The 20,602-nt window shown below is 44.5% G+C and overlaps 2 protein-coding genes across 8 annotated transcripts in view; both read right to left on the bottom strand.

Annotated features, from left to right (window-relative positions):
* Positions 1-4,611: 4,611 nt before the first annotated feature.
* On the bottom strand, positions 4,612-12,213 carry Rbp7 (retinol binding protein 7). The gene is made up of 4 exons (XM_005334762.5): positions 12,058-12,213; positions 6,397-6,575; positions 6,093-6,194; positions 4,612-4,851 (listed from the first exon to the last, which is right to left on the bottom strand). Exons 1-4 carry the CDS (start codon positions 12,128-12,130, stop codon positions 4,801-4,803), a joined length of 405 nt encoding a protein of 134 aa, XP_005334819.1. The 5' UTR covers positions 12,131-12,213; the 3' UTR covers positions 4,612-4,800.
* A 7,608-nt stretch (positions 12,214-19,821) lies between these two features.
* Positions 19,822-20,602, bottom strand: part of Nmnat1 (nicotinamide nucleotide adenylyltransferase 1) — a 29,351-nt gene continuing 28,570 nt past the window's right edge. For all 7 annotated transcript variants that reach the window (XM_005334761.5, XM_040287902.2, XM_040287903.2 and 4 more), the window contains one exon: positions 19,822-20,356. In XM_005334761.5, coding sequence (XP_005334818.2) covers positions 19,956-20,356 — 401 coding nt within the window. In that variant the 3' untranslated portion in view covers positions 19,822-19,955. The remainder of the gene's footprint in view (positions 20,357-20,602) is intronic.

Genomic DNA, 20,602 nt, shown 5'->3' with positions numbered 1-20,602 from the left:
CAAATCTATAAGCCTCTCTGCCCCTCTGTTCAGTCTTTTTTTTTTTTTTTTAAAGAGAGAGTGAGAGAGGAGAGAGAGAGAGAGAATTTTTAATATTTATTTTCTAGTTCTCGGCAGACACAACATCTTTGTTGGTATGTGGTGCTGAGGATCGAACCTGTGCCGCACGCATGCCAGGCGAGCGCGCTACCGCTTGAGCCACATCTCCAGCCCCTCTGTTCAGTCTTTCTTTTCCCTTTTCTTCCTAATAAAATTGAGGAAGAGGGCTGGGGATGTGGCTCAAGCGGTAGTGTGCTCGTCTGGCATGCGTGAGGCCCGGGTTCGATCCTCAGCACCACATACAAAATTGAGGAAGAAGCTGGATTGTAGCTAAGAGCTACAGTACTTGCCTAGCATGCACAAGGTCTGGGTTTGAGCCTGAGCCATGCAAAAAAAAAAGAGAGAGAGAGAGAGAGAGAGAGAGAGAGAGAGAGGGGTGGGGGAGCATAAGAGAGAAAGAAAATAAAAAAAAGAAAGAAAGAAAGAAAAAAATTGAGGAAACCTCTTAGGATAGACATAATTTAAAGAGTGAAAAATCATCATAATAATTATGTTGGCAAAGATGTGGAGAAATTGAAACCCTCATAAATTGTTTTTGGAAATGTAAAATGGTTCATCTAGTTGTGGTAAACAGGATGACAGTTCCTCAACAAGTTCAACATAGAATTACCCTGCTACCTAGCAATTCCACAGCTGGGTGTGTATCCAAACTAACTGAAACAAAATTTTGTACATGAGACACACAAAAAAGTTTTTGTACACAAATATTCGTGCAGCACTGTTCACAAAAGCCAAAAAGTGGGGAAAACTCAAAAGTCTATCATCAGATGATGGATAAACAAAATATGGTCTATCCATAGAGTGGAACATCACTCAGACACAAAAGGGGATGAAGGACTGATACATGCTGTGACATATAAACCTCAAAAATATTATGCTTAGTGAAGAAACCAAATATTGTATGACAGCATTTGTAAGAACTACCCATAATAGCTAGGTGCAGTGCCACACACCTGTAATCCCAGTGGCTTGGGGGACTGAGGCTGGAGGATTGCAAGTTCAAGACTAGTTTCAACAATTTAGCAAGGCCCTAAGCAACTTAGTAAGACGCTTTCTTAAAATAAAGTATTAAAAAGAGCTGAAGAGGGGCTGGGATTGGGGCTCAGCAGTAGCGCACTTGCCTGGCATGTATGAGGCTCTGGGTTTGATTCTCAGCACCACCAGAAATCAAAAGATGTAGTGGTGTAGTTAAGTGTTAGAGTGACTACCTATCACATATAAGGTGCTGGGTTCAGTCCCCAGCACTGGGTGGGGATGGGGAACACCATTATGGTTTCTTATTACCAAAAAACCAGACAATGACAGATATTGACAAGGATGTGGAGAAATTGGAGAATTCTTGTGCACTTTTGGAAATGTTAAATGATGCAGCCAGTATGGAACAATTTGGTAGTTCTTCAAAAGATTAAACACAGAATTACCATATGATCCACATATTCCATTTTTGGGTACATAACCAAAAGGATTGAAGCAAGGACTCAAATAGATAGTTTATCACCAATATTTCATGTCAGCATTATTCACAAGAGTTAAAAGATGGAAGAAGGGGCCGGGGTTGTGGCTCAGTGGTAGAGCACTTGCCTAGCACATGTGAGGCACCACTGGGTTCCATCCCAGGCAGCACATAAAAAATAAATAAATAAATGAACAAATAAAATAAAGGTATTGTGTCCATTCACTACTAAAAAAATAAAAATTTTAAAAAAAGGTGGGAGAAAACAAAAGTGTCCACTGATAGGTGAATGAATAAAAAAATGTGGTCCATCCACACAATGAATATTTTTCAACCTTAAAAAGGAAGGGAGGTTTAGCTTAAGGGTGTAGCTTAGTAGTAAAGCACTTGTCTAGCGGCATGTCAAAGTTCCTGGGTTCCATCCCCAGAACTGCCAAAAAAAAAAAAAAAAGGAATTATCACACATGTTACAACATGGCTGAACTTGTAAGGGTCCGGGGGTCAGAGAAAGAGACCACACAAGAGATTGGCTCCATGCAATTGGCAAAAGGGGATTTATTGGGGATCCATTCCAGCGCCGGCCTGTGCTCACTCAAGTAGGGAGAGCAGCCTGGAGCCCCGAGCTGAGGTCAAGCAGAGCTTAAGTACACTTTCTGGAGAGGGCGGTGGGCTTTGCATACATCAGAACAAATCATCATGAGGCCCCGGGAGAATTGAACAACAACTCTGAGACGTGATTGGCCCATTCATTGGCAGGAACAGGTTGGGGGGGGGTGTGATTGGTCACTCCTAAGCGGGGTACACATTCAAACTGATTGGTTCAGGCCCTGTGACAAACTGCACAGGGCCCTAGGCTAAATGGCCAGTAGGGCGTTGTTTTAACTATCTCAGGAATCTGGGTGTAACAGAGGAATTTAATAATACCTGATCTTTTACATTCAAGCTTTCCAGCTTAGAAACTTTACCCTTTCAAACTTAGAGATTTCTGCTCAGTGAAATAAGCCAGAGACACAAAAGGACAAATATTGTGTGATTCCACTTATAGGGGAACCTAGCGTGGTCACATTAATAGGAACGGACGGTGGAATGGTGGCTCCAGGGTCTCGGAGAGGGAATCCTGGAATTGATGTTTAATAGGGACAGAACTTCAGTTTGGAAAGAGGAACACCTTCTGGAGATGATGGCAAATGCACAGCACGTGACTGTACTCAACAATACCGGCCTGTCTTCTTTAAAATGATGAATGTGGCAAATTTATGTTTTTGTTTGCTGGTGTTGGGCTCCATCTCAAGTTCTCCTGCGTGTAGGCAAGCGCTCCACCACGGAACTGCATAGAGGTATTTTTACCACAATTTCAAAACTAGAAAAAGTACAAATAGCCAGGTGTGGTGGTGCATTCCGGGGGCTGAGGCAGGAGTATGGCAAGTTCAAGGTCAGCCTGGGCAACTTAGCTAGATCCTCTATCAAAATGAGAAGTAAAGAGGAGCTGAGGTTGTGGCTCGCCTAGCCTGGGTGAGGCCCTGGGTTTTGATTCTTGATTTATTATAAATAAATAAAATAAAGGTCCATTGACAACAACAACAACAACAAATATTTTTTAAAAAAGGATTCGGGACGCAGCCCAATGGGGGGTGGTGGTGGTGTGGGGGTGTGTGTGGGGGGTGGTGTTTAATCCTTGGTGCCAAAAAAAGAAAGCCCTCCCTTCCCGAGGGCCCTACACAGGGTCCCTGGGCCACCCTTTGCTACCAGCAATGGCTCTGGGTGGCCCCGACCTCGGCTTGGCAGCCCCTTCCCGGTCTGGGGCGCGGAGTTCTCCCGGGTCTCTTCCAGAAGCCGGGTCCCCAGGCAGGTGGAATTCTCCTTTCTAATCCCATACATTTTTCTCCTGTTATTGCTCTGCCGGGCCGCGAGGGCGCACCGCTGGCCTGTCTCTAATTTAGGGACTGAAGGAGCCCCGCGATCCCGCTGCGCTGCGTAGAATGCGACCCCGCCACCCTCCGCGCCCCGACACCGCGCAGCCGCAAGGGCTCCCTCCGCCTGCAGAACCCGAGCCCAAGCGGCTGGGGAGCTGCGCGCCAGCCTTGACCTTGGAGCAGAGGGAGAGGCTGTTGCAATTATGAAGCCACGTTTTTCTGCTTCATTTCCAGCACTTAAAAATCTTTTTTTTTTTTTTTTAAAAACAATGCTTGATTCCATCTCCAGCATCGCAAAAACATAAAGGAAATTTAATTAAAGAATAAAAATAAATTAAAAATGCCTGAAAGCAAGAGCTATGTGCAGGGGGAGAAGGATGAAGGCTAAAATTATAATAAGCTTCCCTTTTGTTGTTTGGGCTGCTGGAATGCGTAAATTTTTTTTTATAAAGAAACGTTTTGATGCAAGCCTGTAATTCCAGAGGCTCCAAAATCTGAGACAGGAGGATGACAAGTTCAAAGCCAGGCTCAGTAATTTAGCGAGGCACTAAGCAATTTAATGAGACCCTGTCTCAAAATAAAAAGTAAAAAGGGCTGGGGATGTGGCTCAGTGGTTAAGCACAGCTGGGTTCAATCCTTTGTATAAAAATAAAAATCCTATTTGGATATTTCCAGGGACAAATTGCAAGGTTTAAGCCAGGCACAATGGTGCACACCTGTAATCTCAGCCTCTTGGGAGGCTGAAGCAGGAGGATCAGAAGTTTGAGGCCAACCCCCCACAACCTGGGGAGACCCTGTCTCAAAATAAATAAAAAAGGCTGTGGATCTAGCTCAATAGTAGAGCACCCCAGAGCTCAATCCCCAGTATCTGAAAAAAAAAAAAAATCTTTTGAAGCCTTAGACTTCAGGGATTTGTACCCTATTGCCCTGTTCTGCCTAATTGTGTCCCTAAATCTATACTGGGTCCTATGACTGACTTACTTCTCCACATCTTCAGTTATGAACTGAATACTGTGCCCCTAAACCCAGAGATTGAAGCCGTAACACACAGTATGTACCACTGGTGTGTACCTTGTGCACCAAGACAGCTTTCAAGTGATTCTTTCAACAATGGGCCATGCTAACTTTAAAAGAAAAATATCAGAGTCGCTTGGAGAGGTTTATTGAAGCTGTGCAGCTTTCCCACAATCCAAATGGCTTCTGGTGTATAGGCTGCATGATGTCTCTCCAGTCACAAGTCCCCATCACCACGCCAGGACAGGTGAACGAGGTTCATTCTGCAATGTCACTCGCCATTGAGCTGCAGCTGAAGGTGGGCCCTGCTGCTGGGTATGGTCAGGCTCTCTGGAAAGTCTGTTTACACACTTGACCTTCACAGAACATTTCCTGAGACAGGGAGGAAAGGAAGAAGAGAAGTAGTTAGCATATAGTCTGTTTTGACGCTCAACACTCTGACATCAAATAAGCAGGGTTCTTTCCTCCTGTGTGTGGTGTCTTTCCAACCCTACTTCTACAGCTCTCTGACATCACCTGGGTGTTCAACAGTCCAGTTCAGTTCTGATGCTACCTCCCACAGTCAGCACAGACCCCAAGGTGAAGGGCTCAGTCCTATCTTAAGAGGGCCACCTGTGCTTCTGATTAACCAGCTTTAAGTTGGGAATTCCCATGATCCACCTCCTCTGGCTCGATAGGTCAGCAGAATGGCTCACAGAACCCAGAAGAGCACTTTTTTTAAAAAAATATTTATTTATTTATGTATCTTTAATTTTAGGTGGAAACATTAGTTTGTTTTTAATGTGGTGCTGAGGTTCAAACCCAGTGTCTCGCGCATGCTAGGCGTGCACTCAACCACTGAGCCACCACTCCAGCCCGGAGCACTTGTGATTATGTGTTCATGATAAAGGACACGGGAGAGATGCATAGAGCAGATGGGTGAGGGGCTTCCCTCCTCTCTTCAGGGGTACCTCAAGATGATCTTTAAATAGCACACATGCCTATCAGTTTGGTTATTTGTACCCAAAATGCAGGACCTGTGGACTTCTACCATTACCGCCCCCTCTTGTTGTTGAGAGACTTTGGACAAATCATTTTAATCTGTCTAAATCTCCCTGCCTGTTGGTTAAAGGGTACTCAATAATTCAGCAACTTTAAGGGACCTTAGAAAATCTAATTAACATTTATAAAGCTATTTGAGAGTTCCTTGAAAGTTGCCTAGAAAGTCTTTATAAATATTAATAATAATAAAGTCACCAAAACTGATCACTTGGATGTGGAGCTTGAAACTTAGTAAGTTTAACATTTTGAATTCAACTGAGAAAGCTTAATATTTTGAATTCATATTCTGTGGAGTGTTTGATTTAAAAGGACAAAATGATCTTGCCTATGACCACTAGATGTATTCAATAAATATATGGTCCATTCAATGGGAAAACGATTTAAAGACCTGGAAAAGGTTATTATTTTATTAAATAAAAAGGCAGAATATTCTGATAGAGAAGGAAGGTAATTTGAAAATTCAAAAAACAGTTGAGTTGGGAGTGTAGGATTACTGGTCAAGGTTTCCTGCTTAACATTTCTTTTAATATTGCATGACTTCATTAAAACTAAGGGCAAAATATGTCAGGTACCAGGTGGAGCTTGTCTCCTTCGATCCAGTGGGTCCAACCTCTGTTCTTCTTCTCCCCATTCTGTACACAAGTGAGTCTGTCATGATCCCAGGTAACCAAGCTCTGTTGAGGAAGGAAAGAAAATGTTGGTTTGTTCCAGCAGGATCCTCAAATATTACTAAGTAGACTCCTGTGCCAAGTTAACCTTGCAAAATCAAGAGTCTATGTTATCACTTTAATTTTTACCTCGTTTGTTTTTAGGGGGTGTGCTGCTGGAGATCAAACCCAGACCCTCTACCACTGTGCTATGCTCCACGCCACTTACCTTGCATTTTCTGTTATCCAGTCCTTTGTTATCTTCATCAAATTCTTCTCCCACTTTGAATTTAACGAGGTAGTTCCTTAGGCTACTGTATGTGTGGATGGCAAAGGAATCCCCATTTTGTTCGATCACTTTCTGTGGCTTTAGCAATTTGGCTATCTTACGAGTGGCAAAGTCAATACCTGAAAAATATATACATTTTAAAAAGTCTGAACATTCACTTGAGATACAAAAGCTAAGGATTTAGTAGTTGTACCCCAAATTGTTGCATATGATTGCTCCAGTGTCTTTACAACTTCAATATCTTCTGCTGCCCAAAATGGATCTATAGAAAAAGCTACCCCACGAAATCTCCACCAAAAGACTCATAAAAATGGTTTGAAGGGGTTTCAGGAGGGTCATTAGTTGGGCTGGGCCTTAGGTAACACATCTGCAGCTGGGTGTGGCAGAAACAGTTCTGTGAATCTTCCGATAAACTGACAAGGGGACAGGGCTCAACCCAGCCTTAATCTCAACAACTCTGGTGTCTTCTTTTTTGGGGGAGTGGGGAGGGGTGGGTACTGGAGATTGAACTCAGGGGCACTCCACCGCTGAGCCACATCCCCAGCCCTATTTTGTATTTTATTTAGAGACAGGGTCTCACTGAGTTGCTTAGCAAATCACTTTTGCTGAGGCTGGCTTTGAACTCACAATCCTCCTGTCTCAAACCTCCCGAGCCGCTGGGATTACAGGCGTGCGCCACTGCACCCCTCAACTCTGGGGTCTTCTGCTCCATATATTTATACTTCAAATTAAAATGGCAAGACGGCTGGGGTGTGGCTTGGTGGTTGATCCCTTGCCTAGCACATTCAAGTTCAATCCCCAGCACAGTAGTGTCAGGGACTGTAAGGATGGCCTTAGGCCTGAGCCTAAGCAACCTCATTTTAAAAATTCCAGTTTGAAACCTGCAGTCTCATCAGGCACGCCTAAGAAAGCCCTCCGGTGTGGCCCACAGACACAAACAAGTCACTTCTCCCCACCCTGATAAACTCAGAGTGAAGCCTCTGGCAGGCTGTCCTCGACCCAGAAGAGGGAAAGGTGAAGAGATCAGGGTGGGGACCACCAGACCAGAAGTTTTAACCCAGGGTAAATGATGTCACTGAGAAATCCAAAATCAAAATTTAGTATAAATAATCGAGCAAATGAACAGATATTCAGCCAGCTGTTACCGAGGCATACAAGCTGGAAAACCTGGTGAGGACCTGGACTGACATCCCAACTCGTCTCATCTGTCTAGACCTCTGCGTGGTCCTCACCACTCTAAAACTCTACAGCCACATCTTGACCCTGGTGAGAGTCACAGCTTCTCCCTGTGACTGCCTTAGGCCTGAGTGTCAGCCATCAGTGTCACCCAGGAGGAGCCTGCCTTGGTTCCTGACCTGATCACCACGGTCTGAGTGAATGTGCATGTGCTACACTTAAAGTCTAAGGCTTGAGACTTTTTTTTTAATATTTATTTTTTAGTTTTAGGTGGACACAATATCTTTATTTTTATGTGGTGCTGAGGATCAAACCCAGTGTCTCATGCATGCTGCTAGGTGAGCCCTCTACCACTGAGCCACAACCCCAGCCCAGGCTTGAGAGTTTTGATCTGACACTTGAACTTAACATGCAGAGGGAAAGTCTGTCTTGAGCCTGTCATAATTGTGTTTGCAGTGCTTACAATTAATCTCAAATTAATGCAGTGCCTAGCATTAAGGATTGTCATTTCTTTGATTAAGAACCTATAGAGGGCTGGGGATGTGGCTCAAGCGGTAGCGAGCTCGCCTGGCATGCGTGCGGCCCGGGTTCGATCATCAGCACCACATACCAACAAAGATGTTGTGTCCGCTGAGAACTAAAAAATAAATATTAAAAATTTTCTCTCTCCTCTCTCACTCTCTCTTTAACAAAAAAAAAAAAAAAAAAGAACCTATAGAGTGAAATTGTATTGAGTGATTTGAGTGAATAAGCATTGACAAAGGCAGAAGTGCGTGAACATTCTTTGTTTCTCCCCTTTAACTGCAGATGTTGCGCCTTTTGCCCCTTGAGACAGGGACTCAGAGGTAGAGCACATGCGCAATGCCCAAGGTTCATCCTCACACCAAACAGATAAACAAAACAAAAAAATAAACCTTTTGTGCTCATGAATGTAATTTGCATACTGAGAAGTCTTTAATAAGCTCGCCAGGAGCAGTTTCGTACACATGTGATCCCAGTGACTCAGGCAGCTGAGGCAGGAGGATCCCAAATTCAAGGTCAACCTCCGAAACTTAATGAGAATTTGACCCACAGTTAGACCCAGTGAGATGGGAGCCTAGGAGTGTTTAGAGTAGGTGACATGATCTAAGTGGCAGGAAGCCACAGTTTAGATGCCTGGTCCTCAGCAGGAACATAGCCCTGAGCTAAAGTCACGTGGTTCTCACCTGTCAGGCTGGGGTGGGGGGAGGGATTAACCCTATTATTAAAACAAAGTCCCTGGAATTTTTATTTCAGAGACTTAAAAGCTTGTTGCAGGCAGTTTGATCCTAGAGTGGATCCCACTTCCATGTGTTCACCTAAAAGATTTGTTTCTGTCGGGAATGGACTGCCCTGCAAAGAGGCGAGCGGGCTCCCCACGGGCCAAGTGCCTCCCACTTCCATTTCACATCTAGAAAATGTGGCCAAGACTGAGCAAGGCTCCCTTGGCAACTTATTAGCCTCATTCACTTCTGCCCACGATGAGAGTATAAATAAATGTCCTTAAGAAAATGCTTTGCTTTTTGGTTTTTTGGGGATTTTTGTTTAGTATTTTGTTTTTACCTAGAACTCCGGCTTTTAGCTTGAGATGTGAATGATCCAGGCTTATTGGTTTTCAATCATGTTTAGGCATTGAGAGTGTACCTTAAAATACTTATCCTATTATTAATATGACAAGCCAAATGCCAAATTTAAAATATCTATTACTGACTTTCCATCAACACTACTGTGTAAGTGAAACAGTCTTGTTATATTTATTTATTTTTGTGGAACTAGGGATGGAACTCAGGGTGCTATACCAATAAGCCACATCCCCAGTCCTTTTTTGCTTTTTATTTTGAGACAGAGTTTTACTAAGTTGCTGAGGCTGACCTTGAACTTGTGATCCTTCTGCCTCAGCCTCCCAAGTAGCTGAGATTACAGGTGCACGCCTGACTTGTTTGTTGTTTCTATTGGGATCTTATCTCCCAATGTGTTTGATTAACTTTAAAATTCAATGAACACTGTATTTGAGAAGGTATTTATGGAAACAATTTAAGATCTTGCAGAATTTTTAATTACTTTAAAGAGAATTTTGTTTGTTTGTTTGTTTGTTAGTATGTCTTGTTTTACAGCTATCTAAGAACCCTAATTATCTGGAAGCACCTTAACACAAGCTCAGGTCTTGAGACTATTCTGGACCACCAAGATGACACAAAACTAAGTTCCAGTCTGTTCAAGAAGCATTTACTTCCAGATGGTTTTTTACTTCTCTGGTGCAGCTTTTCCAAGTCCCAGCCCAAAGTAGAGCAATTACAGGGTCTCTACCCTTGGCCCACTCAAGACTCCAGCTTTTGACCCCTATCCCATGAAGCTCCCCAAATTCTGGCTTAGTCTTACAAACACCCTGAAGGTAAGAGCCACCCTAAGTGATGGGTTCACCTCCTATAGTTCAGTTCTCTCCCAGACTTCAGCCTGGTGATTATTATTTTGGTAGCTCTCTGATGTTCCCTAAGAAGTTTATATTCTGGGGCTGGGGATGTGACTCAAGTGGTAGCGCACTCACCTAGCATGCATGAAGCACTGGGTTCGATTCTTAGCACCACATAAAATTTTTAAAAAATAAAGATACTGTGTCCACCTAAAACTAAAAAATAATAATAAAAAGAAGTATATATTCTATATTTGATCTAGCTTAATTCAGCTGTCTTCAATGGGAGAGTCAGTACAAGTACATTAGTTTGCCATGTTCAGAAGCAGATGTTTTCATGAAGTCTGAATATTTCTGCTTATGTTGGCATTAGAATATACACAAGCAGGGACATTAGGTTTTGCAGTATTTACATTCTACTAGTTGTCTCATTGACAACTTGAAAATTCAAAGAGCAGTGTGCTTCTTATGCTCATGAATGTAGTCATCTAGGATGAAGCAGCCCTACTTTACATAATAAGAAGACCACAGTCTCATCTGGCCTCGACCACTTATTCACCCAGGGGAAAACAAGTGAACTGTAGAGTCCATTCTGTACACATGGAAGGTAGAGTGTTTGCCAAACAAATAACAGGGTGTGCCTAATCATTTCCTTCCCAGTTTACTGGGAATTGGAATAGGTTTTAACGCTGGATTTCAGCTATTGTATAAAATGCTAAGAGATCTGTGGTTGTACTTTAGACATACTTAAGACTATCAGATCTGGCTGGGCACGAACCAGAACCTGTAACCCGAGCTACTCAGGCGGCTGAGGCAGGAGGATGGCAAGTTCAAAGCCGGTCTTAGCAACTAAGAGAGACCCTTAGCAATTTAACGAGACCCTGTCTCAAAATTTAAAAAATAATAATAAAAAGAGCGCCACTAAATTCAATCCCCTGTACACCCTCCCCCCCCCCAAAAAAAAAACACCTAAAAAAAAAAAAAGTGCCACAGACATCTGGAGATGTAACTAGGTGGTAGAGCGCTTGCTTACCACGCTGGAGGCTGGGGGCCCTAGGTTCAACCCCAGTACGGGCTAGGGGTGGATGACACGCAACGGTGTCATGTAGGCGAAAGGCTTGGCACATAGTAGGTGCTGAAACCCGCCAAATCTGAAAAATGACAATAAGGACAGGACAGACAGAATCAGTGCCCAAGGGCGGCGCTCTACCGAGATGGCAGGAAACAAATTCACGTGGCCCTGGGGGAAGCGAGGTCGCGCATCAGAAGCCCCACCGGGCCCTCTCCACACCCTTGCGGGAGACCGAGTTCCCTTCCCAGCGGCTCATCCCTCTCGCCGCAAACCAGGTCCCCTTGAAGCTGATCCGCGATTGCCACCGCGGAAACGGTCCCAGCGCCTGGCACCCGCCCTGCAGCCACCGCCGACCGACTCTGTCCTCGGGGCGGCAGTCGCGCCCCTGGACAGCACGGTGGGCGGCAAGTGGCCTCCCAACGCTCGGGGTTCCTTTCCCGGCGGGAGCCCTCGAGCGAGGGGAAGTCGGGGCTGTCGGAGTTCCCACGCGGCCCGGACCTGCGGGCCCCCAGCACCTGCCGGACCGCCGCGCCCTCGGTGCCATCCCCGCGCTGAACACGGCTGGGGGCGAGGTGGCGGGGCTGGGGCTACGTGCGGGGACCTCGCCTTGCCCGCCAGGCCCTCGTCCAGCCCCGGGTGTTCCGAGAGGCGTCCGCAGGGAGGAGAGAGACCCACACGAGGCTCAGAGGGACCCTGGGGCCGCGGACTAGGGCCCCGAGAGAACAGGCGGGAAGGCGGGTAGCGGGACAGGGGGGACAGGGGAACGGACGGATGGACCGACAGAAGGACGCGGGGATGGACAGACGGGGGATGGAAGGTCGGGCGACAGACAGGACAGGCCCGGCCGCCTTCGCCCTGAGCTCCAGACCGGTGGTCAGAGCCCCCTCCGGCGTCCCCCTCATGGCGCGGGCCCCTTCCGTCCTACCTAGGGCCAGCATGTAGCCCTCGAAGTTGTCGCTGCTGAGCAGGTTCCAGGTGCCACTCAGGTCAGCCGGCATGGTCGGGGGTCAGCGGCCAACACCTGCGGGCGGCGGGCTGCACAGCCAGAACTTTCCAAATGGGGCGGGGGGCGGGGCCGAGAGGACGGCAGCGTGGGAGGAGCTGGACCGCCCGCAGCGCCCAGCTCCCAGGGGGGCCCCTCTGGCTGCCCGCTCCTTTAGCCATCGCGCTAGCCACTGCCCCCGCCCTTGGCAACTCGGGCTCCCTTGGGGCTGGCTCCTCTCCTTTACCTCTAAACGCAGGCGAAACCCAGACCATGTTCCCTACCGCCCCCCTTTTTTGTCCCCTTGCCTACATGTTAATGACCAAGAATGGTCTTCAAACTCATGACATTAAATACTGTATCCACTGCAAATACCAATAGATCCATAAACCCAACTCTGTGATCAGGGATCTCAATGAACAGGGGCTTATTTTTCTTCCCAACCAGTCCTGAAATGAGCGCTTGCTGGGGATGGCTCTGGGGATGGCTCGCAGCTCGGATCACCGAGGCCCTTAGTGCCTGTCACCTCACTGTCGTGAGTTGGCTGCGGGGTTTCCAGCCAGGACATCCTGACCCAAGGTGGGGAAGACCTGAAGCACCGCTGGCCATTACCCGCATGGCAGAAACCTCCTCAGCAGAGTTTTGTTTACATCTTAAAACCGCCCCAGGCCGCTGTCCTTTTTTTTTTTTTTTTTTTTTTTTTTTTGGTACCAGGAATTGAACTCAGGGGCACTCCACCATTGAGTCACATCCCCAGCCCTATTTTGTCTTTTATTTAGAGACAGGGTGGCACTGAATTGCTTAGCACCTCACTTTTTCGCTGAGGCTGGCTTTGAATTCGCAATCCTCCTGCCTAGGCCTCCCCAGCTGCTGGGATTACAGGCCTGAGCCACCTCACTTGGCTTATACGTGCATTTCTGACCTTCCCCACGAGCTCCAGTCTCAAACATATATATTTTTTTGTGGTGCTGGGGATTGAACTCAGGACTCTATGCATGTGAGGCAAGCCCTCTACCAACTGAGCTATATCCCCAGCCCCACGTCTCAAATATATTGACAGTTAACTTTGTGTATTATCATTTGTCACGAAATTGTATTCTTCTCCAATAGTTACTTTATTATCTCTGTTTGACAGAGACAAAACTGAGACACAGAGAAGTTAAGTAATTTGCTGAAGATCATACAGTTGGTGGAAGAGACCCCTGAGCTCATGTGCCACCTGTCACCTTCTACTCTGTCTCCACTTATGTCTTTTTTTTTAAATGAGAGAGAGAGAGAGAGAGAGAGAGAGAGAGAGAGAGAGAGAGAATTTTTTTAAATATTTATTTTTTAGTTCTCAGTGGACACAACATCTTTGTTTGTATGTGGTGCTGATGATCGAACCCAGGCTGCACGCATGCCAGGCGAGCGCGCTACTGCCTGAGCCACATTCCCAGCCCTCCACTTATGTCTTAAAGATATCTGAAACTTGACACATCCTAGAAAGAAAAAAGTTAAAAAATATTTATTTATGTATCTTTAGTTTTTTATTTTTTTAAAGAGAGAGAGAGAGAGAGAGAGAGAATTTTTTTAATATTTATTTTTTAGTTTTCGGCAGACATAACGTCTTTGTATGTTGTGCTGAGGATCGAACCCAGGCCACATGCATGCCAGGCGAGAGTGCGCTACTACTTGAGCCACATCCCCAGCCCTCTTTAGTTTTTTAGATGGATACATTAGTTTGTTTTTATGTGGTGCCTAGGATCCAACCCAGTGCATCATGCATGCTAGGTGAGCACTCTACCACTGAGCCACCACTCCAGCCCCAAAGAAAGAAATTTTAAGAACAAAAGTTTCTCCAGTTCTTCTCATCTCCATAAACTCTGCCATTAGTCACCTGGTTGCTCAAGCCAACAACCAGGAAGGTATTGTTGAATTCTCCCTTCCCTAGGCACCCAAATCCAATCAGTCATCAAGTCCTGCTGTTTTGCCATCTTAACCTGAGCTGCCTAGACCACTACAGAAGTGTGTGTCTGGATTTGCTGCTTTTCCTGGGAGTCCTTCCAACCATTCTCCACACTTCAGCCAGGGTGAACTTTTTTTTTTTTTTTTTAGTAGAATCTTTTTCATTTAGAAACAAAACACAAAATTGGAAAAAAATTTTCCAACCACACAGGAGGGGTATGGGTAGAGGGGAGGTATCTTTCCATTCAGCCCCAGCCCCAGCCTGTGGTTTTGGCAGCAATAAGGAATATGGGGTAATGGCCCCAAAAATAAAAATGGTGTGTGTGTATGGGAAGGAGGGGGTGAAAAAGCTGTGGGGAGTGGTGAGGGAAGGGACAGAAGAGGTCATACATACATATGTGTCAGAGGTCATACATACATATGTGTGTGTGTGTGTATATATATATATACACATATGTATATATGTATATTTTATATTTATTTTTTTAGTTGTAGTTGGACACATTACCTTTTATTTATTTATATGTTTTTATGTGGTGCTGAGAATCAAACCAGGGCCTCACACTTGCTAGGCGAGAGCTCTACAGAACCCTTCTTGATCAGCCTCTGGCTACTTCACCAGCTGCATTACCTTAAGTCTGTCCAAACTCAGTGGCTCCAGTCATTCCAGTTTTCCTTCTCCCAGAGCTTGGTATTTGGTATTCTTCTTCCCAGGGTGGGATTGGTTGATTTTTGTATGGTTAAGTCCTTTGGCTTGTAGTTCCAGAGCACTGTTCAGGGAACAGTCTTTCCAATCCCACTCTCCAACAGGGAGAATTGTCTCTAGACGCCTGAAGTTTCTGTCCACCATCAGCTTCCTCCTCATGAAGGTAGGATGAGCTACTTGGATGGGGGCAACTAGGATGACTACCTGTCCTGGTTTCCTTGGAACTAAAGGAGGGCTTAGGACATGGAACTTTTCTTGCTGAAAGTACAAAACTTGCAAACTGGAATGAATGCTTGTCCTCGGGGCTGTAGCCACTGAGCCACTTTAATCCACCAGGGAGAGTTAATCTAACAAAATTTTTAACCCCAAAATGAAACTGGAAGTGTGTTTATTTTACAGATCCAAATTTTCCCTTAGGTAAAAGTCCAGACTGGAATAGTGTTTCAATTATTACCCCCCATAAAAAAAACAAAAAAAACAAAAAAACTCTGTTAGCCTGAAAATAATAGAAATTGGCTGGGGTATAGCTCAGTGATAGAATGTCTGTGTGCTTAGCATGTATGAAGCTCTGGGGTCAATCCCTGTAACAAAAATAAAAAAATTCGGGGCTGGGGATGTGGCTCAAGCAGTAGCGCGCTCACCTGGCATGCGTGCAGCCCGGGTTCAATCCTCAGCACCACATACAAACAAAGATGTTATGTCCGCCAAAAACTAACTAACTAAAGAAATAAAATCATTACTCACTAATGTGCAATTGGACAGGACTCCCTAGGGACAGTTCATCTTAATTCAGTGTGGCATTAGCTGGAGTAAGTTGACTTGAAGGCTCTTCAGAATGGCTTAGGCTCATGACCAGAAAACTGATGCTAGTTGTGTGCCAGTAGGGAGCTCATCTGGGCCTGGGAGGCAGGGGCCAGGTCCCTCTTTATGTGGGACTCTCTAGGGGAGTGCTTGGGCTCCTTCACAGCACCAGAGACTGGATTCTCAGAGTCCAAGAGAACCAGGAAGAAACTGTACTGGTCTCAGATGTCATATTAAATAATTTCTACCAGAGTCCCAGGCTTTCTGGAACTCACAGAGAGGGAGCTGTACTGGTATAGCCTAGTAGTACAGTGCTTGCCCAGAACATGTGAGGCTATGTTCCCAGATTGAGAAAACAAAGGGAAGGAACATGCACCTCATCCCTCCATGGGAGGAGTGTCAATGTCACATTGTGAGAAGAGCATTTAGGATGGGAGAGATTGTTATAGCCATCTTGGACACCATACCAACAATGGCCCTCGAACTAAGTTACAACTTCTAACCTAGACTATTAGTAATAAGGTGCCATTTAATTTTTTACTTGATGATTAAAAAAAAATCTTATTTCTCCATTGGCTTAGAACTTTAAAAAGTGGCAAAGCACTTGCCCTGCATGTGTGAAGCCCTGGGTTCCACCCACAGCACCACAAAACAAAACAAAAAACCTCTGAGTCCCCTTCTCAGAACAGCCTTCAGTACAATGCTGACATCCACACGCTCCACTTCACAGCTCGGCTTGTGCCCTTCATAACTGCCATATTCTACAAACATCTCTTTTCTCCTTATTTATTGACTGCCTTTTTCATGCAAGGCAGAGACCGTGTTCCTGTCACTCCCCCCTACAGTATTCCCAGGCCTACCACAGTGCTTGGCAAGTGCCTAATAAATGTCTAAGACTGATTGAATGAATGATTTTGACCTTTCCCAAGAGAGAAATGCCATTTTTCTTGAGAAGCCCATGTAACAGCACCTTGCCCAGAATGAGCTGCCAGTTCTCATGAGACACTGACTTACTTGGTGGAATCTGACAGGCTTAGGTATACCTTGCCATTTAAAGGAGACAGAACCATGAACTCTGACCAGATTTCCAGAGCATGGGAACAGGACATGGAAAAATCATACTTCCTCTCCTTAAAATCTTATTGTTCTCAAACTTGACCTGAAATGAAAGCCATGGAAACACTACTAATTATTTAGCCTTTGTGCTAGTTGGTATGGCTTTGGGCCAGTTTGAGCAGGGGTCATCCTGTAGGGATGGACTGAATTTCAGTTGATGTGGTCAGAGGCTGGACTTGCCTATAGATCTTCCTCCTAGTCAGTACCAAAGGTTATCTCTGGAAAGAATGAAGAAATTTATTTGGCCAAAACTGAGCACTTTCTTTCCTTTTGTTTGATGCTAGTGATTTGGCCAAGACATGGTGTTTTTTAAACTCAGTGTTCTTAACCACTGAGCCATATTCCCATCCCTTTTTATTTTTTTAACTTCAAGACAGGGTCTTGAAAGTTGCTTAGGGCTTTGCTAAGTTGCTGAGGCTGGTTTTGAATTCATGATCTTCCTGTCTCAGCCTTTTGAGCTGCTGGGATTATAGGAATGATCAGATTCTTTTTGATGTAAGGCACTCAGGAGCACATGCCCAACATACAGTAAGGGCTCAATAAGTGTTGGCATTATAAAGTTCAAACAGCACCACTGGCAAACAAGGTGCAGATTTCCGAGATGGGCACTGTTTATGCCTTCTCACAGTTGAGTGGATACCATGGTGGGTGATTTAGATGGAAGCCTTTGGAAACAATCTTGAGAGTGGCAGAGTAATGAACTTCCTATAGTACCCTGAAATAAATGTTAAAGGAGCCCATTTCATAACATAGCAACTACTGGGCTCCTAGAAAAGAGAATAAGAGAATTTGGAAAAAGACAGCAGCTCCCTTTACTTAGGTCAGATCGTCAGGATGGCACGGAAAGAAAGCATCCTTTGGTACAAGGAGATAAACCTGATGGATCCTCTGGCTCAATCCCTGTACCTGCATCACCAAAGAGAACCACTCGTACCAATAGATTTTCTGTACACACAGATAAACAACAAAGATGTTCTTCATGCACTATATTTTTTCTGAAGAGATGCCAGTAAAGGACTTTCACTGCTAAGTTTGGTTGCTGCACTCAAATTATACCATGCAAGGAGCAGAATTCGACCCATAAAAACCACCAACATCACCCATTTCCTATATTCTCAATTCACCTTCCAAAAGCATATTATGAAAAAATTGTTATAAGGAATAAACAATGGCATATTTTTCTCTCACTTAAAGGAAATCCCCACAATGGAGAATACCTGTTTCCCTGTGAAATTAATTGTTCTAATCTTCATTATCCAAAGAGAATGTTCTGTTCTGGAGGACACCCAAAACTATGCTATTCTGCAACAGATATCCTGGCAGCAGGATCTGTGTACAAAGCTGCTATTCCATAAATAGTGGAACGATAAAATTCTTTCCTAGACAATACATGTCCTGAGAATGTCCCCTGCCTGCATTCCCAGGGGGTCCTGATGTCAGTATAGATAAACACAGTATGGGCACTTGGAAGTGGGAAGAAACTTCTGATGAATGATGTGAGCTTTTTTTTTTGTGGTGCTGGGTATTGAACCCAGGGCCTAGTGCATACAAAGCAAGCATTCTAGCAACTGAGCCATATCTCCAGCCCTGAGGTGAGCTTTTCTGGAACTTAAAGCAAGTCTGATAGTTTCATCTGCCTGTAGATGGTTATTTTTCAGGTCTACTTCAAACTTTAAGCTCCGAAAGTCAAGTGGGTGGAGGAAATGATCCTCATCTCTATGATCTGAGATTCTGACCCTTTATTCACTTGGTGGACTCCGGCTGAATCACATGGGTGCCAGGCTTTGTGCCTCTCCTGTCTTTGCTAGTTGGCCTGACAGCTTTAGTAAGGATAAGTTTGGCCAGGCGTGGTGGCGCAGGCCTATAATCGCAGCAGCTCAGGAGGCTGAGGCAGGAGGATCATGAATTCAAAGACAGCCAGCCTCAGCAGAAGCGAGGTGCTAAGCAAATAAAATACAAAATAGGGCTGGAATTGTGGCTCAGGGTTCAAGCATTTGCCTAGTGTGTGCGAGGCGTTGGGTTGGATCCTCAGCATCACATAAAAATAAGTAAATAAACCCCACTCCTGCAAAAGATTAAGTTGGGTGTGGTAGAGTAAACATTTGTCAACTTTATTTAACATTTTCCTTTTTCCAACTGTAGCTTCATATCTGATTAAACAATTGCACAATTGTAAGTATTTTTTTTTTCTGAAGAATTATAAACCTTCATCTGGAGTGGTATAGGTAATAAATATAAATTACAAAAAAGTAAATTATTCTATTTTTGTTGGGAATTTAACCATGATCCTGTTTCTATTGTAGAACAATTTTAACAAACCATAAGAAGCTCTCTCTGGGGCTTGGCACAGTAGCATATGCCTGTAATCTCAGCAACTCAAGAGGCCGAGGCAGGAAGATCACAAATTCAAGGCCAGCTTCAGCAATTTAGAGACCCTGTATCAAAAATAAAACAACAAAAAAAAAATGGGCTGGGGTTGTAGCTTGAAGGTAGAGCACTTGCCTCAAATGCACGAGGCCCTGGGTTTGATCCTTACCCATAAAAATATTTTTATGCACCACATAAAAATAAAGACATTGTGACAATCTACAACTAAAAAAAAATTTAAAAAATAAAATAAAAAAATAAAACAAAAAGGACTGGCAGTGTAGCTCAGTGGTAGAGGGCTCCTGGGTTAAATTCCCAGTAATTAAAAAAAAAAAAAATTTTAAATAAGATGAAGAATTCCTTCCCTTATCCATCTTGGTGGAGAGCCCTACAATAGGCATATATAAAATGTCAGTTCCTTTCATAACTAAAGTTAGGCTTGGTGGGGGTTGATTCTGTTTTGTTTTGAGTCAGGATCTGGCTGTTGTCAGGTTGGTATTGAACTCTGGGCTCAAGTGATCCTCCTGCCTCAGCCTCTTAAGCAGTACCCAGCTAGAATCAGAATCTGGAGTGGACATTTGCTTTTCACACTTTGTTTTCTCTTGTGTGGTACTTATTTGGAGTTAGTTTCATTAATATTCTTCAGGTTTTAGTGAACTACTAGTCTCTTAAAAATAAAGGGATTTGTACATTCTTTTTTTTTTTTTTAAGGCCTTATTTAAGGCCTTATTATCATCTTAGCCACTCTGATAAAAAGAAAACATAAATCTTACTTTAATTTCCAGCGGACTTTTATCAGATTTTTAAAATTTTGTTTATGAAAGATAAAGATTTCTTTCCTGAGTTACAACACCAGATTGTTTAAAATCTCCAGAAGAGTGATCCAAACTGTCAAGCTGTAGCATTTCTATGACTTCGCCTCTGCAGTGTTTCTCTGCAAAGGAGCCAGGACAACCCCAACATTCCTGTCTTCGCTCTCAGAGCTGTACAAATCATGCTTTTCAATGTATTCTTGGACCAGATCTGGTACCAAGTATCGAATGCTCTGGCCCCTTCGGAGGGCTCTCCGGATCTTTGTGGACGAGATGTCGTTGTGGATCCACTCGTTCACCAGGTGAATGTTGCTCTGGTGTTTCCACAGCACATCGGACTCATAGATGAATTTCTGAGCATCACTTCCATCCCGAGTGACACATATGAGCCCATAGTCTGCCACGATTCGGGTGATATCCTCACTCTTCCACAAATTGGGCACACCGAAGGACTCTAGTAAATCTGCCCCACACAGCAACTTCACCTCTGGCACACCTGGGAGAATAATGAAGCAGAGTTTCAGAGTTGGCTCCTCCAATAACCCCCCACGGTTACAATGACTGTACGTATGTGTTTTTCAGGAAAGAGAGTTCAATTTTTATAAGATTCAGATTTCCAAAAATGATCCTGGACACCTCAAAAGCTAAAGTGCACTGCAGGAGAAGTAAGCGCAGAGCACCTTTCACTTTCTCTTCCTTCATGAAGCCAACAAGGCCACCTTCTGGGCACCAGATGTGAAAT

This window comes from Ictidomys tridecemlineatus, chromosome 11 (genome assembly GCF_052094955.1).
Source record: "Ictidomys tridecemlineatus isolate mIctTri1 chromosome 11, mIctTri1.hap1, whole genome shotgun sequence".
Taxonomy (NCBI): domain Eukaryota; kingdom Metazoa; phylum Chordata; class Mammalia; order Rodentia; family Sciuridae; genus Ictidomys; species Ictidomys tridecemlineatus.
Note: the sequence above shows the minus strand (reverse complement) of the source record. Positions and strands in the feature narration are given on the sequence as shown.